The sequence below is a fragment of the Crocuta crocuta genome, unplaced genomic scaffold (assembly GCF_008692635.1).
Source record: "Crocuta crocuta isolate KB4526 unplaced genomic scaffold, BGI_CrCroc_1.0 scaffold332, whole genome shotgun sequence".
NCBI classification, from domain to species: Eukaryota; Metazoa; Chordata; class Mammalia; order Carnivora; family Hyaenidae; genus Crocuta; species Crocuta crocuta.
The window spans coordinates 1165159-1186992 of record NW_027532025.1 but is presented as its reverse complement, the minus strand read 5'-3'; the positions used below and the strand labels follow the sequence as shown (position 1 = coordinate 1186992).

Genomic DNA, 21834 nt, shown 5'->3' with positions numbered 1-21834 from the left:
AGTATATCTTACATCTTTTCAACTATGTGCTGTTTACGCATGGGTAAAAACTCTTTTTTTAAAATCACAGATCATGTACTGTTTGAAACATTTCAACAGCAGTTTCTAGTATGTTTCCAATATTCATTAAAAATACCTGATTGCCTTACCCTTTCATTTATAAAGGGAGGGACTCTAAAATTTCACTGTCCTGGATCCTATATTTAGCTTTTCTAACTATGTGATCTAGAACTTGTAGCTTCTCTGACACTCTGATTTATCAGTTGTAATAACAAAATCTGGAGAGTAGATTGCAAGTTCCTTAAAGGCAGGGAATATGGTTTATTTATGGCCTGACATAGTTCATGGCATTCAGTCAATAATTATTGAATTAAATAATGTGAGAATAAAGAAGGTGATGCATTGAGAGGAAAGTTACATAAATTAGAAGATATAGCCCACACGGTTTTTGCTGTGACTTATAAACAGAGAACTGAATGATGTATTATTGCCTTGAAAGGAAGGTTCTCTATATCTGAGTGTTATTTTCCTCTCATTTCAATAAAAAGACTGAGTTTCCCCTGTGTGCCAGATACTGCTCTGGCCACTGAGTGTGCACACGGATGAATAAGGCCCTACCTTTGTCATCCCAAAGCTTACCTTCCATTGCACACACGTGTGTTCGTGCTGTTAGAAACCAGTGCCAATTAATGCATGATACTAAAATAACCACTGAATGGAACTGAAAACCAACCCAGGACAGAATCAATAAAATGGTTACAAAATAAACTTTTTTAAAAACGGAAACCAATTCTTTTTAATGTTTACTTATTTTGGAGAGAGAGAGAAAAAAAAACATGTGCAATAGGGGAGGGGCAAAGAGAGAGGGAGACAGAGGAGCTCTGCACTGACAGCAGAGAGCCCAACATGGGGCTTGAACGCATAATGTGGTGCTTGAACTCACAAACCACAAGATTATGACCAAATTTGACGCTAAACTGACTGAGCCAGCCGGGTGCCCCAAAAAGAAACCAATTTTAGTCTGATTTCCAGGTTAAAAGCAGAAAGGTGGTTGTGATAGATCACTCCTCTGGGATTAAGAAAATCTTCATGAATATTAATAGTAACTCCTTAATTTGCAGCGCACTTTGGTACACTATCCATTTCATTGATGAGGAGGCAGGAGCAAGGGAAATGAGTGACCCGGCCACAGTTACACAGCCAAGTGTTGTTCTTTAGAGGTGCATGAATACCATTCATTTTTTCAGCGAAGGTTTACTAAGTGTCTTTCACATCCAGCATTGTGCTAGTGCTAGGTGGAAACTGCCTATCTGCCCTTGCTCTTGGCAAACACTGAATGGTCTGGGAAAGATTTGGATTTCCTAGGAAGATGGCACTCTGGATACATAATCTGTTCCTCTCAAGCAGTCAAGAGGCCTAATACTGCAGCCGGAGCCATGCGAGTGGCCAAGTCCTCTCAGACAGGACAATTACTCCTCCATAAAATGGGACAGGTAAGAGATACAGTGAACTTACTTTATTAAGATGTAAGATAAACTAACCTAAGGAGACATAGTATAGAGGATATTAAGTCAAGTCAAAATTACATTTCTCAAGAAAAAAATCCTTATCTCTCTATCCTAATGTAATAGGCACCAGGAAACTACCAGCTCACATGAAGGCATGAGACAATGAAAAGCATATGATGACTAAGGATTAGGATGTGCGACATTCTGTGCACTTGAAGTCCATTGAGGAGAAAAAGGGAAACCTAAGTCTTTCCATGCAGCAAGGGCAATTGGTATCCATGGGTGACAATGGACAAGCTATGAGAAACATCTTTTTTTTTTTTTAATTTTTTTTACAAATAGTTTATTGTCAAATTAGTTTCCACATAACACTCAGTGCTCATCCCCAAAGTGCCCTCCTACATGCCCATCCCCCCCACCCCCCCACATCCATCAGTCCTCAGTTTTTGTCAGCATTCAAGAGTCTCTCATGGTTTGCCTCTCTCCCTTTCCCTCACCATTTCCGCCCTTCTTCTCCCCCTTGTTCCTCCGTCAAGTTCCTCCTAATCCTCCTATACGTGCAAACATATGATATTTGTCCTTCTCTGCCTGACTTATTTCGCTCAGCATAACACCCTCGAGGTCCATATGAGAAACATCTTTTATTTGTTAGTGGTGATAACATGGAATGCAGTTCGCAGGGTTCTGTGAAATGTGGGTGAAGTGAGAGCTTTCCCAGCCGTTGTCTCAAATGTATTACAAGTATGAGTCAGTGTACTTTAGAGCCTATCTCACTTGAAAAGAAGCAAAAAACTTACAGATAGGCTGTTTGCCTTTCCTGTTTTAACAACGTTATGAGTATTTGTTACCACTTGTTGAAATTGGTATTTGGCGTTCTTGCTGTGAGCAGTGGTTTTTCCTGGAAGGCCTCAAGAAGCCACTGTTTCTCCCTATAATGAGCTTGTACTCTCACCTGCCATGAAGAATTAACACCTTAACGAATTTGGGGCATGTGCTCCATGGGAATGACACAGCTGTCACATGTCATTCTTGGAGAAAGTATTCTGGGAAGACCTCCCAAGCCTAAACCCACAGGCCCCTGCACACATGGAGCCCCGGGAGCAGCTGCCCAAATTACAGTCTGAAAATAAATGCACCAGTTTATGATTGCTACTAGGGACACTGTAGTTTTGTTAAAAGTAAGGAGCTCTCCTTTCCCCAACTAATCCCCAAGAGCTGCCTGAACTTTCATGTATACCCCCTTTTTAGTAAAGGAGAAAGTACACATTTGGTACATAAAGGATTTGACTTGAATCACTATTTCTAAAATGTGAAAACAATATAACTATCATTACTGAAGGTTATTTATAAGATAGGCATTTTGCTAAGTAAATTATAAGGACTTTTCTCATTCATTCCTCACAACAACCCTATTGGGTGAGGACTACATAAAGGCCTCTTTTTTTTTTTAAGTTTATTTATTTTGAGAGAGAGAGAGATGGAGGATGGGCGGAAGGAGAGAGAGAGAATCCCAAGCAGGCTCTATGCTCAGCACAAAACCTGACGCAGGGCATGAACTCACAAACTGTGAGATCATGATCTGAGCCGAAATCAAGAGTCAGATGCTTAACCCACTGAGCCACCCAGGTGCCCCCAAAAAGGCCTCCTTTAAAGAAAATAATCCTTCTGGTCTCCCCTAGTATAGACTAAATCTTTTAATGATAATTCTTCCTAAATATATATAAACAAAATTATGTACAAATACCATATGCTTAAAACTCTTGGCATCTATAATGTTAAAATAAATTTACAAATTAAATTATATATATTTAGGAGTGCCTGGGTGGCTCAGTTGGTTAAGCATCCAGCTTCGGCTCAGGTCATGATCTCATGGTTCCTGAGTTCGAGCCCTACATTGGGCTCTGCGCTGACAGCTCAGAGCCTGGAGCCTGATTCAGATTCTGTGTCTCCCTCTCTCTCTGCCCCTCCCCTGCTTGTGCTCTCTTTCTCTCTCAAAACTAAGTAAACATTAAGAAAATATTTAAATTATATATATTTAGTACTTAATATATTACAACAACAAAATTCAAAATCATAATGTTAATGTGATTGTTTTATGCTTCAGTAACACTAAATCTTCACCTGCTGTGTAAACCTGGTATTGGCTGCTGTGTGGACATTTCTTTTGAGTTGTCTGGACTGGGTGTCAGGTCAAGACTGAATTCTCACACCACCCACCCCTAGCTCAGACCCCCCAGGAGTTGCTGACTGAATGATTGTGGAGCTCAGTTACCACAGGGCAGATGCCCTCTGTGGCTCAATTCAATCTGTACAGTTTTCCTTGCCTGCCTCCTTAGGCAATGCTCTGCTGTACTCCGTTGGCACTGTGTGCAGATATGTGCCTGGAGCAGCACCTCTCTCTAGCCCCCATCCAAACTGAATTATTCTATTTTTAATATGCTGTGGGTTGAGAAACCCAAGGAATAAGCCTTCTTTCTTTCTTCCTTCCTTCCTTCCTTCCTTCCTTCCTCTTCTTTCTTTCTTTCTTTCTTTCTTTCTTTCTTTCTTTCTTTCTTTCTTTCTTCATTTAATAGTAGGATCTCCCCTATGATGAAAATACATAAGACTTTGATGGGCAGATTCTGCTACTTCTCTGTCAGCTGCAAAATTCTCTTTCCTTAACACTTATAATCCTAATACTTGAAGTTTCTAATAAAGTGACAAAAGAATGGTTCTGAATTCTACATGTGATTTCTGTAGAATAATTGATAGCAATCATTTATTGCTTTTGTACTTCTTGAACAGAAGCAAAGATGCAGTAGCATCAAGGGTAACTGAGGGGTTCACAGTGCAGACCAGAGATACCTCTTGAGCATCTTTTCCCACTGTTTGTCTGATCCCCACTGTCCCCTAAATCCTACACTCCATCCAGAAAGCTTCACAGGATTAAAGAAGGGTGGAGGGGAAACCAGATGGCTTTGCGCCCCATTGGGCCGGCCTTTCCTCTGCCTGAATCAAGCTTTCCCATCCAGATCCACCTGCAGTCTCCTATTCATTCTTTAAATCTTCCTAAAAAATGGTGCCCCTGGGCTTTCTCCAGCTTCCCCAGTGACCCTAGCTCCCTTCCCAATGCCCCATTATATAGACCTTCATTATAGCAATTACAGTACAATAATGATTTGCTTAAACTCTTAGCTCTTCATTTTGTGTTCCCAATGTTTATTATAGCCATATTGCCGCAGAGGGGCCACACCTGGGGGGGCAAAACTCATCCCACATACCATTCAACAAGAGCCAGCCTGATAAAGTGAGCTTTTGCAATTCCTTTTCCCAGAGGGTGTGCATTTTTCTACTTTGCACCAGACCCTTTTGCCATTGGAAGCCTGAATATAATATATGGCAATATATGGCAATAAATAAATAAATAAATAAATAAATAAATGAATGTTTTGGGGACATTTATTGAACGCTTACCACGGCCAAGCCCATACATGCCTGGTTGTATTCAGCACTACAATAGCCCATGATGGAAGTATTAGTATCCCACTCCTTTGGAGTCTTCAAGTAATGGATATTGGTGCCAAATGTAGTATCTCCTACCAGGACTGGCATTCTCCAGCCCCTGAAGTTAGAACGGGTAATGAGTAAGCATGTTATTAAATGATATTTCCTGGCACTGTGCTATGTGATGCAAATGCATTTTCTCACAAGCAGAACACAATTGTTATGTGAATGGTGTGTCCAAACAAGGTGAAAAAGCTCTTCCCCTTGAACAAGGACAGTAGCAGGAAGAATGGAGGAGAAGGGATGGAAATGCACAAGTAAGGAATGAAGGATGATTGCCAAGTTTCTGCTGGACGCCGAGGGAAAAAATTCTTCCCTAAGCACAAGAAATATTCTTCTTTTCAGCTTTGAAGTGACAATCAGTTACAGTGACAGACTCACCTGGTGTTTCCTATGGAAATAACAGTGAACCTGGTTGGCTGTGTCAGTGAACATGAATAGGAAAGACGGGGTGTGGGGGAGAAGGGAGGAAGGGAGAGGGAGAGAGTGTTCCTAAATGGAAGTGTTAGGGTTTTTGAAGGTGTTTTTATTCCCTTGAAGGGTGTGTGTGTGTGTGTGTGTGTGTGTGTGTGTGTGTGTGTGTTTTCATGGCTTTTATCTGTGCACTCTAAAATCTTAGAGGAATTCAGATCCTGCCACGTAAAAATCTGCACTTTTATCAGCTACTATGTGAAGTGTAGCAAGCAATGTTCAATTTTTCTTTCCCCCAGAAATGAACTACTGAGAAATCCCTGGGCCATGCATATCTCTCACACTGGAACTATGATGTCTTCCCCTCATGACCGCTACCTGTCTTAGAAAACACAATCCACTAGCATATAGCATATGAAGTGCACCTCAAAGGAAATGTGTAGATGGAAGGCTCAGTGTGGGGTGAACCAAAGCGCCCCAGACAAAAACACCTCTCCACTCCCCTGCCACACCACCTGACTCCTAGTGAGAATTCTAACACCCCCTGTGACTCCATTCTGCTAAAACGGGGCTTCTCCTCACTCAGGTGGGATAAATCAGCTTACAGCTACCCTGCTGGCCTCGTGGGATCATATCACCTTCAACATAAGTGTGTAGACCAACTAGTGAAGACTGACATAAGGGAGTACCACAAAGGAGAAGAGTCTTAGGGAAGCTGCAGAAGAACTGTCATTCCTGAGAATGAAGAAATAAAACTGAGCAGTGATGTGGTCCTTGCAAATGAACATTATACTTTGTACTACTATAAAGCATTCACTGTTATCAGAGCCCTTAGTGGACCCGTCACAGAAATTGCTTGAACAATTTGAAAAGAATAAAGCAGCAGAGATGTATTTGCAGAAATAAAGTATAAAATTCCACAGAAATTAATTTGCCTGGAGAAGTCCTCAGCAATGCTTACCATAACCGTGACCATATCCTGAAAGCAGAGTGGAATGAATACTTGGAATCTTTGCAGTCACAGGAAAGGCAGTGTAACATAGTGGTGAAGAGCTCAACTCTGGAGCTAACTGCTTGGGGATGAAACTTGGCCCATGAATCATAAAGCAAATGGCCAACTTCTCTGTACTTCAATTTGCTTATGTATAAAGTGTAGACACAATTTGAAGCCACTATATAGGAGTTGATGATATGTGGAAAGCACTTAGAATGGGAATCTATGTAAATCACTTATAAGAGTACCTGCCATGGGGTGCCTGAGTGGATCACTCAGTTCTGCATCTGACTTTGACTCAAGTCATGATCTTGCAGTCTGTGAGTTCAAGCCCCATATCAGTCTCTGTTCTAGCAGCTCAGCACCTAAAGCCTGCATCAAATTCTGTGCCTCCCTCTCTCTCTGTCCTGCCTCCATTCAGCACTCTGTCTGTCTCTCAAAGATAAACATTAAAAAAATTTTTTAAAGAAATACCTGCCATGTAGGTTAGCATTTAACAAATGTTAGTTTTTAAAAATGCTGACCTGTCAGTAGAGTATGTGACACTTGATCTCAGGGTTGTGAATTCGAGCCCCACATTGGATGTAGAAATTATTTAAAAAAAAAATAAAAGTAAAACTTGTTTAAAATGCTATTAGGATTACCAAGTCCCTGCTCTCAGTTTTGCTCCATGCATTGTGGAAGTGTGGGGGCCCAGTGTGGGGCACTTTGGGAAGTATAAAAGAAAACTTTAAGACAAGATCCTATTCCTTGCAGAGTTAGGCTGAAGATGAAACAGAAAACTAACATTAATAAGGCAATTAGAGAACTCATAAGTCCCAAACTGGATGGCTCTGGGTGATGAAAGGTAGAGGACTATAATAGTCAGAGAATAAGCCTAACCAGGGAGATATACAATTAAAGTTCATTAAAGATAACTAATATGAAATTTCATTCAGGTTAGGATATTACCAGCTATTTAGTCAAACTCCAGATTTTGGAGAAAAAAATATAAGAAAAAAAAGAACCGTCTCAATTATGAGTGTATATAGAAAATGCTAAAATAGGAAGGAAAAAAAAATAATTCATGTAACTTGACCTTAAATGAGGTTTCAGAATTTGTGAGTGATAGCAATGAAAGAAACCTCAGAGATCAGCTGGTCTAAGCACTATGTTTTACAGATGGAGAACACCCAGAGATGTGAGGCGACTTGCCCAAGTCACCCTGGAAACCCAGGTCTCATTTTGCTCAGTCTGATTTGTGACTCCCTGTAGGTGTTTGCTGGCTTCTCTGGATCCTGAAAGGCGTTCTTCTTGTCTAATATCAATCAGCTGGTTGAACTCCCATCTATGAGTCCTATAGCTTTTCCTGCCCATGCTCACTGCTGTTCCTACCTGGCCAGTTGTATGCTAACAGCTACATTTTGCAGGCTTAGCCCTATAGTCATTGACAGGAACCTTAGAGTTGTAGCAAATAGCTATCAAAAGAAAGGGAAGGAAAGGAGGGAAGGAGAGAGGGGGAAAGAGGGAAAGAGAGAAAGAAAGAACATTAACAAGAAAATGAAGAAATTAGCAGTGTGACCAGCATCTGATCCATGGAACTATTCTGATCCCCGTTCTTTTATCTAACACATGAGAATTTAAAAATAATTTCAGTGTGTCCCATTGATTAGAATATCATGAAAATGAGTAAAGTTGTGAACAAAGGTTTTTGGTTTTCTTAGTTTTGTTTTCAGATCCTATGGGTTGTTGTATAAACCATAGTATATTGTGGTTTAATGATGAAATGTTGGACAATTTTAGAATTATGAAGCAATTAATTTGAATCATCATTAGCTTGCAATTTCCTATGGAGTCAACCACACAAAAAATTTCCTATGGAGTCTCTTTCACAAATTGAGAAAGAAAATGACACATTGTCAGGATGCTTTACTGAATTTTACCATCTCTCGCACTAGTTGCAAAATTAGGATCTGTTTCAGTGCAGACCAGATTTCTAAGGGACCATGAGAGGACTTGTCACACAGAAGGGCATAGTAACCATTAAATAAATAAATATACTAATTGATAAAGTGAATAATGAAAATTATAAATTTATTAATAAATAAAGTAAAAAATATCAATGAATAAGTGGCTTGCTAGCTGACAGTAGCATGAAGATTCCATTGGCTACAGTGAACTTGAAAACCATTTCAATTCTTTCCATCAACTATAGCTATGACCCGGTGACCAGACAGTTTCAAGTGTGTAATGCAGGGTGGACTGTGGATGAAACTCAGCTGTAATAGAAAAGTGCAACAGCACCATCTTTGGTGTTTGACTCTTTGGTACTGTCATTCTGCCAATTTGAGGTCATGTCCACATTCATGCTGGAATACTTTGAATCTCAGCAAATATATTCATACTAAACCTAGCTCCAAAACCCTGTATCTAGAATGATAACCTCCCTGCCCCAACCACAAGAAGGAAGGAAGGAAGGGAGGGAGGGAGGGAGGGTAGGTGGGTGGGAGGAGCAAGTTTGATGGTCTCCAGGCCATTTAGAGAATACCTGTCAATAGTAATAGATGATGGCTGAAATCAGTCTCCTTTTTCCATTGATTAAAGTAGTGGTGCTACAATATTCATGAGCTACTCAGGAAAAATACTCCAGCCAGTTATTTCACTGTGCCTCTGGGTGTGATGCTCTGAAGTATAAATATATTATTTTCATAGCTTATTATTATCTCATAGCTGTAGATTTTAATGTAAAAGTAATTGAAGTTTATACTTTTGTGACAAATAATCCCTCTTGGAAAAGTTAGTCTTCAAGCAGATAATTTGATAGTGAAATACCAAAACTTAATTTCTCAGTTGTAGGATGTATCCATGTTTTCTTTTAAGATAAATTGTGTTTTTGGCTAACTGATTTAAAATGTAGCTTTTTCATGAAAGGCTTACATTGTAATGGAGTAATTAGGAGAGTTTAGGGGGTATTGGCGGGGGAAGCAGGTAAGACACATCATTGGGACTAATTATAAATTAAGAATAAATGATTGCTGGTGAAAATGTCAATTAGTACAGATCATTTTGAAAGCAATTTGGCAATCTGTCAAATTTTCAACTATCTGTCATTTTTAACTCAATAATTCAACTTCTATAAATCTATCCTAAGGAAAAAATTTGAAACAAAGTAAGTTATAGTCATTGCAACATAAAGTACTTAAAAATGGAAAACTACAGAAGTGTATGAAAATGTAGGAATGTGTAAGCCAACTGTAGCAGATCCACTTAATGAAATACTAAGTTGTCATTGTGCTTATGAGATACATTGGTTTGTAGTCTTCACTTCTTTTGATGTCTTTTCTAATTTTTGTTTCTGAGTAATGGTGGCCTCACAGAATGAGTTCTACCTTTTGGAAGAGTCTGTGAAGAATTAGCATTTATTCTTTTTTAAATGTTTAATAGAATTCACCAGTTAATCCCTCTGGGCCTGGGCTTTTCTTTATGGACAATTTTTTTTAAATTACTAATTCAATCTCTTTATTTGTTATAAATCTATTCAAAGTTCTTTTTATTCTTGGGTTAGTTTTGGTAGTTTGTGTCTTTCTGGAAATTTGTCTGTTTCATTTAAGTTATCCACTTGTTGGTATACAGTTGTTATAGTATTCCCTTATAATTCTTTTTATTTCCTTATAATTCTTTTATTCCCTTATAATTCTTAAAGGTCAGTAATAATATCTTTCATTCTGATTTTAGGAATGATTCTTCTCTCTTTTTTTCTTAGCCAGTCTAACTAATGGCTTATCAATTTTGTTAATTTTTCAAAGAACCAAGTTTTGGTTTTGTTGATTTTGGTGGGAGATTTTTTTTTTCTTGAGTTCATTAATTTCTACTCCAATCTTTATTATTGCCTTTTTCTACTTGCTTTAGGTTTAGTTTGGCCTTTTTTTCTCAGTGTCTTTAGGTGGAAGATTGATTATTGATTTGAGATCTCTTTTAATGTAAGCATTTAATAGCTATAAATTTCCCACTAAGTACTGCTTTAGCTGCATCCCATAAATTTTCATATCTTGTCTTTTTATTCTCATTCATTTAAAAGTATTTTCTGAGGCATCTGGGTAGCTCAGTCAGTTAAGCGTCCGACTCCTGATTTCAGCTCAGGTCATGATGGTTCATGAAATCAAGGCCCAAATAGGGCTCTGCGCTGATGCCTCAGAGCCTGCATGGGTTTCTCTCCCTCCTCTCTCTCTGCCCCTCTCCCATTCTCTCTCTCTCAAATAAACATTTAAAAAAATAAAAATAAAAATATTTTCTAGTTCCCTTGTAATTTCTTTCTTGATCTATTGGCTAGTTAGGAGAGTGCTGTATTGTTTTGTTTTAATTTTCACATGTTTTGGGATTTCCTAAATTTGTTTTTGTTATTAATTCCTAATGTCTTTCCATTGTTATACATTCATTAAAGCTGATCCTTCCAAAGACTCCCTAATGATTTAGGAAATTGCTTCTGTCCTCATTAAAATAATTGGCTTCCATTTAGTGAGCTTTACCAAGTGTCAGGCAGTATGATAAGAGCTTATCACATTATCGCATTTAAATACTCACAACTGAGGCCCAGAGATTAAATAGCATTTCTAAGGTGATACAACTAAATTTCAAAACACTTTCCCATAAGACTTTACTATATGTTACAGTAGAAAATAAAAACAAATCAATTTAAAATTCGATAGACCATATGATACAACTAAAGTTAAAGAGAATAATTTGTTCAAAAACAAAGAAACAATAATGTTAAAAGCGATTTGTTTCTCGTAATGAGACAATTTTTTTCTCTATTTCTCTATAACTTTTTTCTCTATTTCCTTTTAATTTTCCCTAAAGAAGACTTACTTTATTTGTTGGTAGACAAAGTATTTTTAACAAACTAGCCAGTTAGTTAGGAAAAGGAATAAAACTTAATTAGGAAAAATTAGTTAGAAAAAGAAAATTAAATGGTAAATTTTATTGAAGGTATTAATACTACTAAAATCCTTTAAAATTTCTATTTGTTCAATTATGGACCATAGAGCTGAAAATGTGATACTCTGCAAAACTGCATGTGAGTGAATAGGTGAGCCACCACATTTTCGTTACTAGTAATAAATAGCAAATAAAAGTAAATCAAATTATAAAGCAGAGAATTATGAAATGAAATTCATGAGAAAAACAAATTCTGAGAGATAATAACTGCAGAGAAATGCAATAAATTCAATTATCACTCATTTGACTATGGTTTTATCCTTCCCTTACTTCTTCCTCTTGTCTCCAGGTGTTTGTTATCCCTCCTCCTCCTCCTCCTCCTCCTTCTCCTCCCTCTCTTTTTTGCCGGAAGTTTCTCCCCCATATTACCAATGGAAGTCATCACTCACAACTCTGGGCCATACATTCATTTGCTGAATATTTACTGAGGATCTACTATGTGCTAGATCCTGGAGATACAGAAATGAAAGTGATATGGTACCTGCTCTACGATCATAATGTAGGAGGAGAGAAATATATAAAAATGAGTGGCATTCACTGTGACCTCCTTGGTAGGACATCAGAGCATAACCATAAGATACATCCAGTTATTAATGAGAAGGGCAAAGGGGAAAGTATTCCCATAACTACCACCTGAGTGAAGATATAGATGATATATCTATATATATTTAAGAGAGGAGCCTAGGTTAAAAATATATTTTGGGTAAGTATCATGGTCCTGGTTCTAACCATGATAAAGATGGATAAGAAAGTTCATCCTTCCTCAACCACTGATTCGATTTCTATCACCATAGTTTAGTTTGCCTGTTGTAGAACTTCTTATCATTGAAGTCATACATAAGTACTCTTTTGTGTCTGCCTTCTATCATTCGGCATAATGCTTTTGAGATTCATTGATATTGTTGCTTTTTATTGGTGAAGTATTTCAATCTTCTTTATTGCTGAGTAGCAATAACAATATATTGTGTGTATCAGTATACTGTGGTTTATGATTTCACCTGTTGATGGACATTCGGGTTGTTTCTTGTTTGGGGTCAACATAAATAGTCTTGTACATGCCTTTTATGGACATATGTTTTCCTCTTGAGTAAATATCTAAAGGGTGAATTTCTGAATTATAGGCTAGCTATATGATTAACTTTATAAGAAACTGCCAAACTGTTTTTCAAAGTGGCTAAACCAGTTTGCATTCCCACCAACAATTTTTAAGGGAGTTCTAATTGCTTCAAATCCTTACCAACACTTAGTTTGGTTAGTATTTTCAATATTATCCACTCTAGTGGGTATGAGATGGTATCCTGCTTTGGCTTTAATTTGCTTTGCTCTGATGACTCAAGATGTTTTTCATATGTTTTGGACCATTTGTATATCTTATCTTAAGTATCCAATCAAGTCTTTTGCCCATTTTTTAATTGGATGTTTTTTTCTTTTTATTCTTTAATTGTAGGAGTTTTTAATTATTCTGAATAAAAATCCTTTGTCAGGTATATGTATTATAAATATGTTTTCCCCATTTGTGGATTGTCTTTTCACTTTCTTAGTGACTTCTTTTGAATAGCAGAAGTTGTTAACTATGATGAAATCTAATTTACCAATTTTTTCATTTATCATGTGTGCCTTTATGTTCCATCCAAGGAATTTTTCCCTATCTCAGATTACAAATATATTCTATATTTTCTTCTAAAAATTTTATAATTTAAGCTTTTAGAATTAGGTCTGTAATTCATCTCTAGAAAATTTTGGTGTATGGCATGTTATGAATCAAAGTTCATTATTCCATATAAATATGTGGAAAGAATATAATTATGAACCTCTTCCTGTACCTATTACTCAGCTTCAACAATTCATAAATCATGGACAGTCTTGTACATATTCTCATGTGTATGAGATATGTATGTGTGTGTATATATATATATATATATATATATATATATATCTGTATATTTGTAAACTACAATCCTTTTTGTTGTTGTTATGATGCAGAATTTAATCCAGAACTACACTTCCTTAATGTCCTTTAATCTATAATGGTTCCTTAGCTTTATATGTTTTTCAAGACATTAACATTTTAAGAGGATGCCTCTTAATTTTAATTTTTCTGATTATTTCTTCATGGTCAGTTTCCTCTAATGCATTTTTGGCAGGGATCCTACATCAGTGATATTGTATACATGGTGTCAGGTTATCTCACTTTTTGGTGATGCTGTTTGATCATTTGGCTAAGGTGATATCTGCCAGGTAACTTTACCAGAAAGATACCTTTACTCACCTTTTTAATAATTAAATACCTGTGAGGAGATAAATATCCTGTTCCTCAACAAATTTTCAATCAATAGTCAACCATGGATGATTCTTGCCTGAATCAATTATTATTATGGTGGCTGAAAAACAGTGATTTTTCTCACTTTATCATTCTTTCTATAGTTGTCATTCTACTATAGCAAAAAACTTTCACTTCCTTCTCATTTTTGATTACTTAATTTAGGTATTTTTGGTAATCTGCCTGGACTCATGAATTTCTTTTTTAAAATAATGTGCTATACTCCATTACTGTTTATTATTCATTTTAATATTCAAATTGTCTAGACTTCACTGCTGTGATCCTTTTAAACTGGCTTTGGTGTCCTTTTGACACCATCGTTAGTTTTAGTTTTTTTTAAGCTTTGTATTGATTTTGTGTTTATGTTTAGTACCTCTTACTTTCCAGTCCAACAAAGTTTCAGACTCACCTTATACTTTCCCTGCTGATGGAATGAGCCATTTCTTCAAAAAAGAAAAAAATATTTCCTTTTTTGTGGAAACAAAAAATTCCTTATTTAGGAAACAAAATCTGAGCACCAAGTATGCTTTTTGCTCCTGGAGTATCATTATATCTAGGCTCCTTTAATGGACAGAGAGGAAATAAAGTCTTTTGGAAAATCATAAGTTAGGATGCCTTTAATTACTATTTACCATCATAAGATTCTTCCTCTCCTTCTTCCATCCTACAGTTGTAGCTCACTCTTCTTTTGCAGTGACCACCCAACTTCCCAACAACATCCATGTGTTTACTCACTGGCTCATTATCTCATTATTCACATACCAAATGGTTTCAGAATTCAACTAACAATAAACCTGCTACATGAAGTTAAAGATTTCTTTATAATTCTATCTTTAGAGTATATTATGAGGGTACTGACAATATCATGTTCCTCTCATATTTTCTGAAGCAAATGCAGTGTGTCAAAGCATTTCAACTGTAAATATATCAATATGGCATGACCACAATGCCATTATCACACATAAAACTTAACAATTACTGAATTAATAAATATTCTGTCTTTTTTCAGGTCTCAAATTGACTCATAAATACAATAATTGTTTTTTGTTGTTTTGTTCTGTTTTAAACTTAGTTTGTTATGCTGGAAGTGAAATCTATTATAATTGATTGATCCATTCTAAGTCTCTTCTGATTTATATGTTTTCCTTCCATTATTTTTTTGTTTTCTTTCAGTTTTTATATTTAAGAAACCAAGCCATTTGTCTCATAGAGTTTGCTTCAGATTTTCCTGATAGTATAATTTATCATGTTTCTCTGTCTCTTTATTTCTATAAACTGGCAGTTGGATGAAAGGTTGAATTATATTCAGATTCACTGGGGAGAAAAGGGTTTTGTTTTCTTTTTTCCTGAGAATAGAGGTTTATAAAAATATTCTGTAGTAATATTTTGCTCTCCCATAAGGAATCATATATTATCTGATTGTCCTTTATTTGTATGTGATATTACCAGCTATTGATGCTCAATGCCTAGATCCATTAATTCATTAGGATTGCAAATGGAACTCTTTTTGAATTGGACAATGTTATAGACACACATATGTATGCATAAATCCATATAGACACATTTCTGGGAACAGAAGTATCTTAAGCCAACTCTTATCCTTCCTTTAACCACCTCTTTGTTTCATTTGTACTTGTTCTTGAACCTCTCTTGTTATATACAGTTCCCTTTTCTGTACAAAAACAAGATATATATGTAATGCAAAGTGATGGCCCAAATTTATAATAACAGCTTTCCAAGGGAATGTAGTTATCTTAGAGGAGGGGAGACCAGAATGAATTAAGAGGAAAGAAGCATTTATAAAAGATAAAGAGGCCACAAAAATTGTGTATCTGGGTTCCGCATAAATTTAAATCTGAATTCTTCCTGGGAAACATCCATATCAGAAAGGTGACATTTTAGAACTAGGAAACATTTGAGATTTGAAAAATTAGAACAGGAAGTGAAAAGAGAAACTGAAACATGCCCCTAGTTTTAAAGTTTTCTGGATGAAAACAATAAAACATACATCAATTCACCCATGTGTCTGTAAGAACGTGGGATTCAATTGGAAGAAGGAGCAATTTGGCTGTTTTGGGTTTTTTTCCTTTCTTTCTTTCAGCAATGCCATTACTACTTAGGGTCATGCTGGGTAGTTTCATACCACCTGACCTAACAACTTAGAGACTTTTGAGTGACAGTGATAACATGCTGACTCCTTGTATGGGTGTTCTAATGTCTGTCACAACATGAAAGGTATTCATTTATCAGAAGAACAGAAGAATCAGATAAACAAAGCATGTGTATCTGATTGATTGCAAGGGTTGGGGAGGGTGTTTTCCTCTCATTCAATTCAAAATAAAAAATATTCACTCCATATAAAATTTCAAATATGCTGTGTTTGTTTCCTCCCATTCCATGATGTAGGGTTTGGGGAGAGGTTCCTTTTTTCTAATGGCTTCATTGAGATACAACTCACATAGTATACAATTCACCCACTTAAAGTGTACAATTCAGTGTTTTTTAGTATATTCATAGGGTTATGCAACCATCACCACAGTCTAATTTTAGAATATTTCATCTCTCCTAAAACTAACACCATACTCACCAGCTGTCACTACCAACTCTCTGTATACCCTGTATACCCCATCCCCAACCCTAACCAACCACAAATCTACTTTGTCTCTATAGATTTGTCTGTCATGGACACTCATCTTTTAACTGCCATTCATAGCTTGTCCCACTGAAATTCTTTTTTTATTTCATTTTCTTATATTTCATAAGAACAAGAACAATTGAACAGAGTACTCAAAAATATGAATGAGTATTAAAAAAAAAAACCTGTAGCAGAATAGCCCACAAAAATAATGTTGGATCCAATAGCACCTGATGGCTTAAACAAATAATCGCCAAGCAGTGTGAACCTGTAGGAATGATGACAAACTAAAGTATCATGAAAGTCAAATGCTAATAATCTTAAATATCATTTGAAACCAGCTTGAGTTGCAGAAGCTTCTCTTGCTCATAACGAACCACAATATTGGCAACCAGTAATACTTGCAAATTCAAATCCTGACTTTACCTCTCATTGACTATATGACTCTGGACAAGTAACAGAAGATTTATAAACTTCATTTTCCTCCTCTGTAACATGAGAATAATGATGATACCAATCTCATGAAGTTAGTGTGGAGATTAACACATGCAGAGCTTTTAGAACAACCCTGGTTGTATGCTCAAAGGAGCATAATAAGTGCTCCATAAATTGTAGTTGTTGTATCACTTTTGTTCATAAAAACCCAATACTTCAGGTCAAATTTCAAAATGGAATTCTTAGATATGCCAAATTGCCACTTACCACATGTGATTGGTATTTTCAAAGTCTCTGTTCAAAAAGGTTTCCTGCCATGAAAACATTAGATCGAGATTTAAGATACTGCAATGTAGAGGAAAACATAGCATTGACCAACTATGATTTACAGAGATGCAAACCAGCCTTCAGTTGCTTTAGAGCCCTGTGTTCTATAAATAGTAAAGGTGCTAATTTATTATTCTCACTTAACATTCATGTAACAGAATTTATTTTTTTAAATTAAAAAAATTTTTAACAGAAACAAAAGCTTATATAATGACACTATACATGTCTAATAAAATATAAGGACTAGTGTTAGAGCATTATAAACCACATATATAACCTCCTATATTTGAAATTTTAACTAAGACCCTAAATGTGTGACTTTTAAGTCTGTGAATTTGAATGGAAATTGTGATTTGGTTTTGTGTCCATAAATGTAAGGCAGTTTAACCACCAATGACTCTAATACCTTCTCGTTAATTCCAATACAAAATAACGTTGGGTAATAAGACTAGTGCATGAGATAATTTTATTTTTCAGGAATTATTATGTATTTTCTGTTTTTTTAAGATATGGTGCTAAATATTATTATATTCCAATTGGGTGACTCATGATACACATTTTCATACTTGGGAAATGTAAACACATTACAGTCCTTGCTTTGAAAAGAGAAAAGACTAAATCACAGACAACATATTTTCATTTTCCTTTCACCCCATGAGACAAGCTAAATGAAGTGGTTTGCATGTGGCCCCATTTTGGCCCTCAGATGCCTCCACACTGTCCATCTGTGTCTACATTTTAGCCCCAGGCTTTACATCTTTGGGCATTGTTTCATATTTGCATGAACGTCTGTAAAATCTTTTTTTTTTTTGCATGACAAGTCATCCATGATGTTGAAGTTAAATGTCTAACATACCTTGCAATATCACATGTCATTAATTCTTACATAATTTTTTTCTTTTATTTTCAGTTACTGAAGTTTAAATATGCTTGAAATGTAAAAGTGGCATGAAACTGGAGTGATGCAAGAATATTTAATGTTCCTTTAAGGACTTGTCATTTTTTAGCTGGGAAAATTTGGGGGGAAGTTCCCAGCTAGTCTTTGGACACAAATCCTTTGGACACAAATTATGGCAAAACTATATGGAACCTAAGTGCTGTCAGCAGAGTAATAAATTCTGAAGCAATACATCTTTTTACCCTGGGAATATATTGACATATTAAGTATAAAATATGTTCCCTAATTTCAAAGTTCTTAAGTATTTGATTTATTGTTTTTCTTGAAGCTTTCTTAATGGAACATAAAATTAAGCTCCACTGATTTTGGTGAAGTTCCTACCATACCCAAAAAAGTTACAAATTCCCGAATGAGAGTGCCAAAATTTTATCACTTTAATGTTTCCTAAGTAATCATGACTACCAAAATGGATATTTGAGAGTGCATGAGTATACAAATAAAATGAGTTATTTCTAAATTTGACTATTTAGTCAAGCTTCAGATCCATAAGGGCACCCAACTGATTCCCACCAATGGGCCAAAATACATACATCCAAACAAGTACTTCCCCTTGCAAGTAGTCACCCTGTTGACCTCACATTTATTACCACCAACTGCCATTGCTAAAACTATTCTAGAATACCCCTTGCCAGATTACCTTCATAGTCTTTGGCACATTCCTTTTAATACCTACGTGGTAACAAATCTTGCCCTTTGGAGAGTGACTCTCAGAGCCAGTCCAATAAGGATGGTAATCAAGCTGGTGAAACATATTTTTAAATGATATGTGAATATGAAATTACAAAGACTCGCATAGCCTATAACTTGTAAAATGACTGTGAACACATTTCCCAAAGAAGAACCCCACAACGCATTTACATAACAGCAAGAGTGGGAATAAATGAAATTTTTCTTAAGGAGTCTTCTAGGCAAGCAAATGAGTAATTTCTAATAGCTTTATTATATTATGTGTATCTGTATTACTTTAAATTCAATGTCATTAACCAAATGAAGTGGTTTACATTTTTAAGAAGAGTCCTTCTTACTGTATTTTTTATCATGTCAGAATATAGATGAATGACCATTATTCCTCCCTTTCCTGAGTGAATATCAAGTTAATATTTTCCAATATCAGATTTTGGTTGACAGTGTCCTAGCTGTCACCAACTAGCTCTGTGATATCAGCAAGGGACTCAGCTTTGCTGTGCCTCTGGCCCCCTGCCTACAAAATGAGGGCGTGGAGCTCTGTGTCTTTAAAATCTCTTTTGAGAGAATAATTATCGTATATCTATGTGTGACACTATAATTATCTTATATCATAAGTCCACATACCTGTCTGTGTGTTTTAAATTAAATCCAAGCTGAAGTAACTCAAATGCAACTTCTTAAAAATGATATCCAGGCACTGATGTGTCTAGTATCTCTAAGAAAGTCTTTTCTCCCTGAAAGTAATGATGGTGATAAAGATCTCATTTGTATAGCACTTTAGTTTACCCTGCCTTACTTAAGTCTCACATCCTAAGAGCTACTATCATTATCCTCATTATGCAGATGAAGAAGATAGTGAGGTCTAGAAAGATTCAGTTACCTGTCTAAGGTGATGGACTAGCCCATTGCAGAGCCAAAACAGAGGCTCCTGGTCTTCTGCTTCCAAGTTAAGGCTCTTTTCCTCCATCATCTTTTAGCTGCAGCCAGTCTTTTCATTAGGAGACAGGTTTTCCAAAGTGTCATCATTCAGAATTTACACTCCTTGAAAATAAAATCTACCTGTAGAGACACCTCTTTCGACTATTCCCTTGCGTCACTACAGCTCTCTCTGCTTTTACAAACTAGTTGTTTTGTCAGCATGAGTGTGACAACAATTAGACGTCCCCTGTTTTTGCCCCATGCCTTTTCTCCTTCACAGTCATTCAATGACAAGCGTAAAAAGAGCTTCATCTTTTCACGAAAGTTCCCATTCTACAAGAACAAGGAGCAGAGTGAGCAGGAAACCAGTGATCCTGAACGTAAGTAGATTCTCGAAGAGAATGTCACATGCAACACAAGAGAAAACAATTCTTCACGGGCAACACGCATGATGTAGGCTCCCCCCACGCCACACACCTAGGCAAACAAACACGGCAGGCAGGCAGGTCAGGGCTTACTACTGTGACCAGTGTTTGGCTGCAGTCTGGATCCTTCCCTTCATGTGGCTCTTCTTTGCAGAATGCATGGGTGAGGGACTTCAGGAAGCTGGGGCTTGGCTTCCAACCAGAATTTTTCTGTGACCAGGGCTGAGTCTGCTTTGCGTCTTCTATCATACAGCTCTTGAGAGCTTGAGACAAATTCTTTTCTGAACAGAAATATCAGATTCCATTGCCACATGTATGTTTTGGAATTCTAGTTCATTGGGAGTGATTAAATTCTCTCTATTGATTACCAGCACCATGTTTATGCTCTCCCTCCCAGCCAATGTTAAACACTTACCAAGCAGCGAGCTTGTCTTGGTGAATACTAAATCTAAGAATTTGTCTTGGAACCTGGAGTGGACCATTGCTCTAAGTGGCACACTTCTGTGGCAACATGAACAGTGGACAAAAATGGCTTTTGGCGAATCTTCCTCTTTTTTATAACGGTCTTCTGATTTTTTTTTTAACTTACAATCTTTTGAGTTGCTTTACAAATCTTTGAGTCTCAGCCCAGGGAGTTTGGGGTGAAAGTTGTTTTGAAAGAAGAGAGAGTGGGATCCAGATTGCTTAGGCAACACGGTCTGTCATGGTAGTATCCATTTCAACTCCACTGACTTCTTCCTTCCTCTTCCGTGGCTGTTCTTCCTCTCTCATTGCTCTCTCTGGGGACTTCCATGCAGGACATCCCCGGATTAGGTGACGACGGTTATGGAACAAAGACTCTGAGTAAGTTCCCAGGAATGGTCACTGTAACTTTTCTTTTCTTTTCCTTTCCTTTTGAGTTTGGCTTTTGTTCCTTTTCTTGAGGGCCTTTCACTCCTAGCATGCACAAGATACGAGTTTTATGTTACCTAGCTGTGAATGCTCCTCCAGAGTAATTTCAACCGTTTTGTTCTGCATGTCAGCATTGAAAAGCAAAGTGTGTCAGGCACTGTAACTTCTGTTGCAGTTCACACCTTCCCTTTCTGACCGTGTGATGTGGCCAACATGGTCCTGATGCCGAGGATGGCATCCCTTGCTCTACCGCCTAACACCTCCCAGAGAGCAAGAAGCCATGTTGAAAGAAAGGGCAAGCTAAATGTTTAGAACAAGAAAGCAGAAATTTACTTTATGTCCTTTCTTCTGCCTTTTTACCCAGAAATATTTGATGACCTGGCCAACTTCCATGATTGGGGTGTCCTTTGCTATTAGTAAAAGAGCTGTTTTATTGTCAAAGGGAACATGCATTCTCAAAAAATAAACATTAAGCTATTTGATCTTCCATGGGTAATTCTTTGCTGTTAACTACGGTTGATTTTTTTCCCCAACTTGCAGTGATCCTGCTTGGCATGTTTGTATGATAAAGTTTTAGATATGTATTAATATGTTTTTCTATCAGTAATTTATTAGCTGTATTATGTCATCAGGACTTCATTCTATAGTATAGAGTGCAAACTAAAGTATATTAAACCTTTAAATTTTCTAGTTATTAATGCCTTAGTCTGTGTCTCATTGCACTGAGCAGTAAAAAAATAATAATAATCCTGTGTTAATCTATGCTATGATTTTTCTCTCTTTAATACTAACCCCATTGTATAAGCAC

At 36.7% G+C, this 21834-nt stretch overlaps 1 protein-coding gene across 10 annotated transcripts in view; it reads left to right on the top strand.

Annotated features, from left to right (window-relative positions):
* The window catches only part of DLG2 (discs large MAGUK scaffold protein 2), a 1377464-nt gene that overhangs the window by 1326742 nt on the left and 28888 nt on the right, over nucleotides 1-21834 (top strand). For 6 of the 10 annotated variants that reach the window (XM_077776205.1, XM_077776203.1, XM_077776202.1 and 3 more), the window contains one exon: nucleotides 19991-20090. In XM_077776205.1, the coding sequence (XP_077632331.1) occupies nucleotides 19991-20090 (100 nt within the window). Of the gene's footprint in view, nucleotides 1-19990; nucleotides 20091-20932; nucleotides 20979-21834 lie in introns of all 10 variants that reach the window. The other 4 variants (XM_077776212.1, XM_077776210.1, XM_077776207.1 and 1 more) reach the window with 1 other exon arrangement.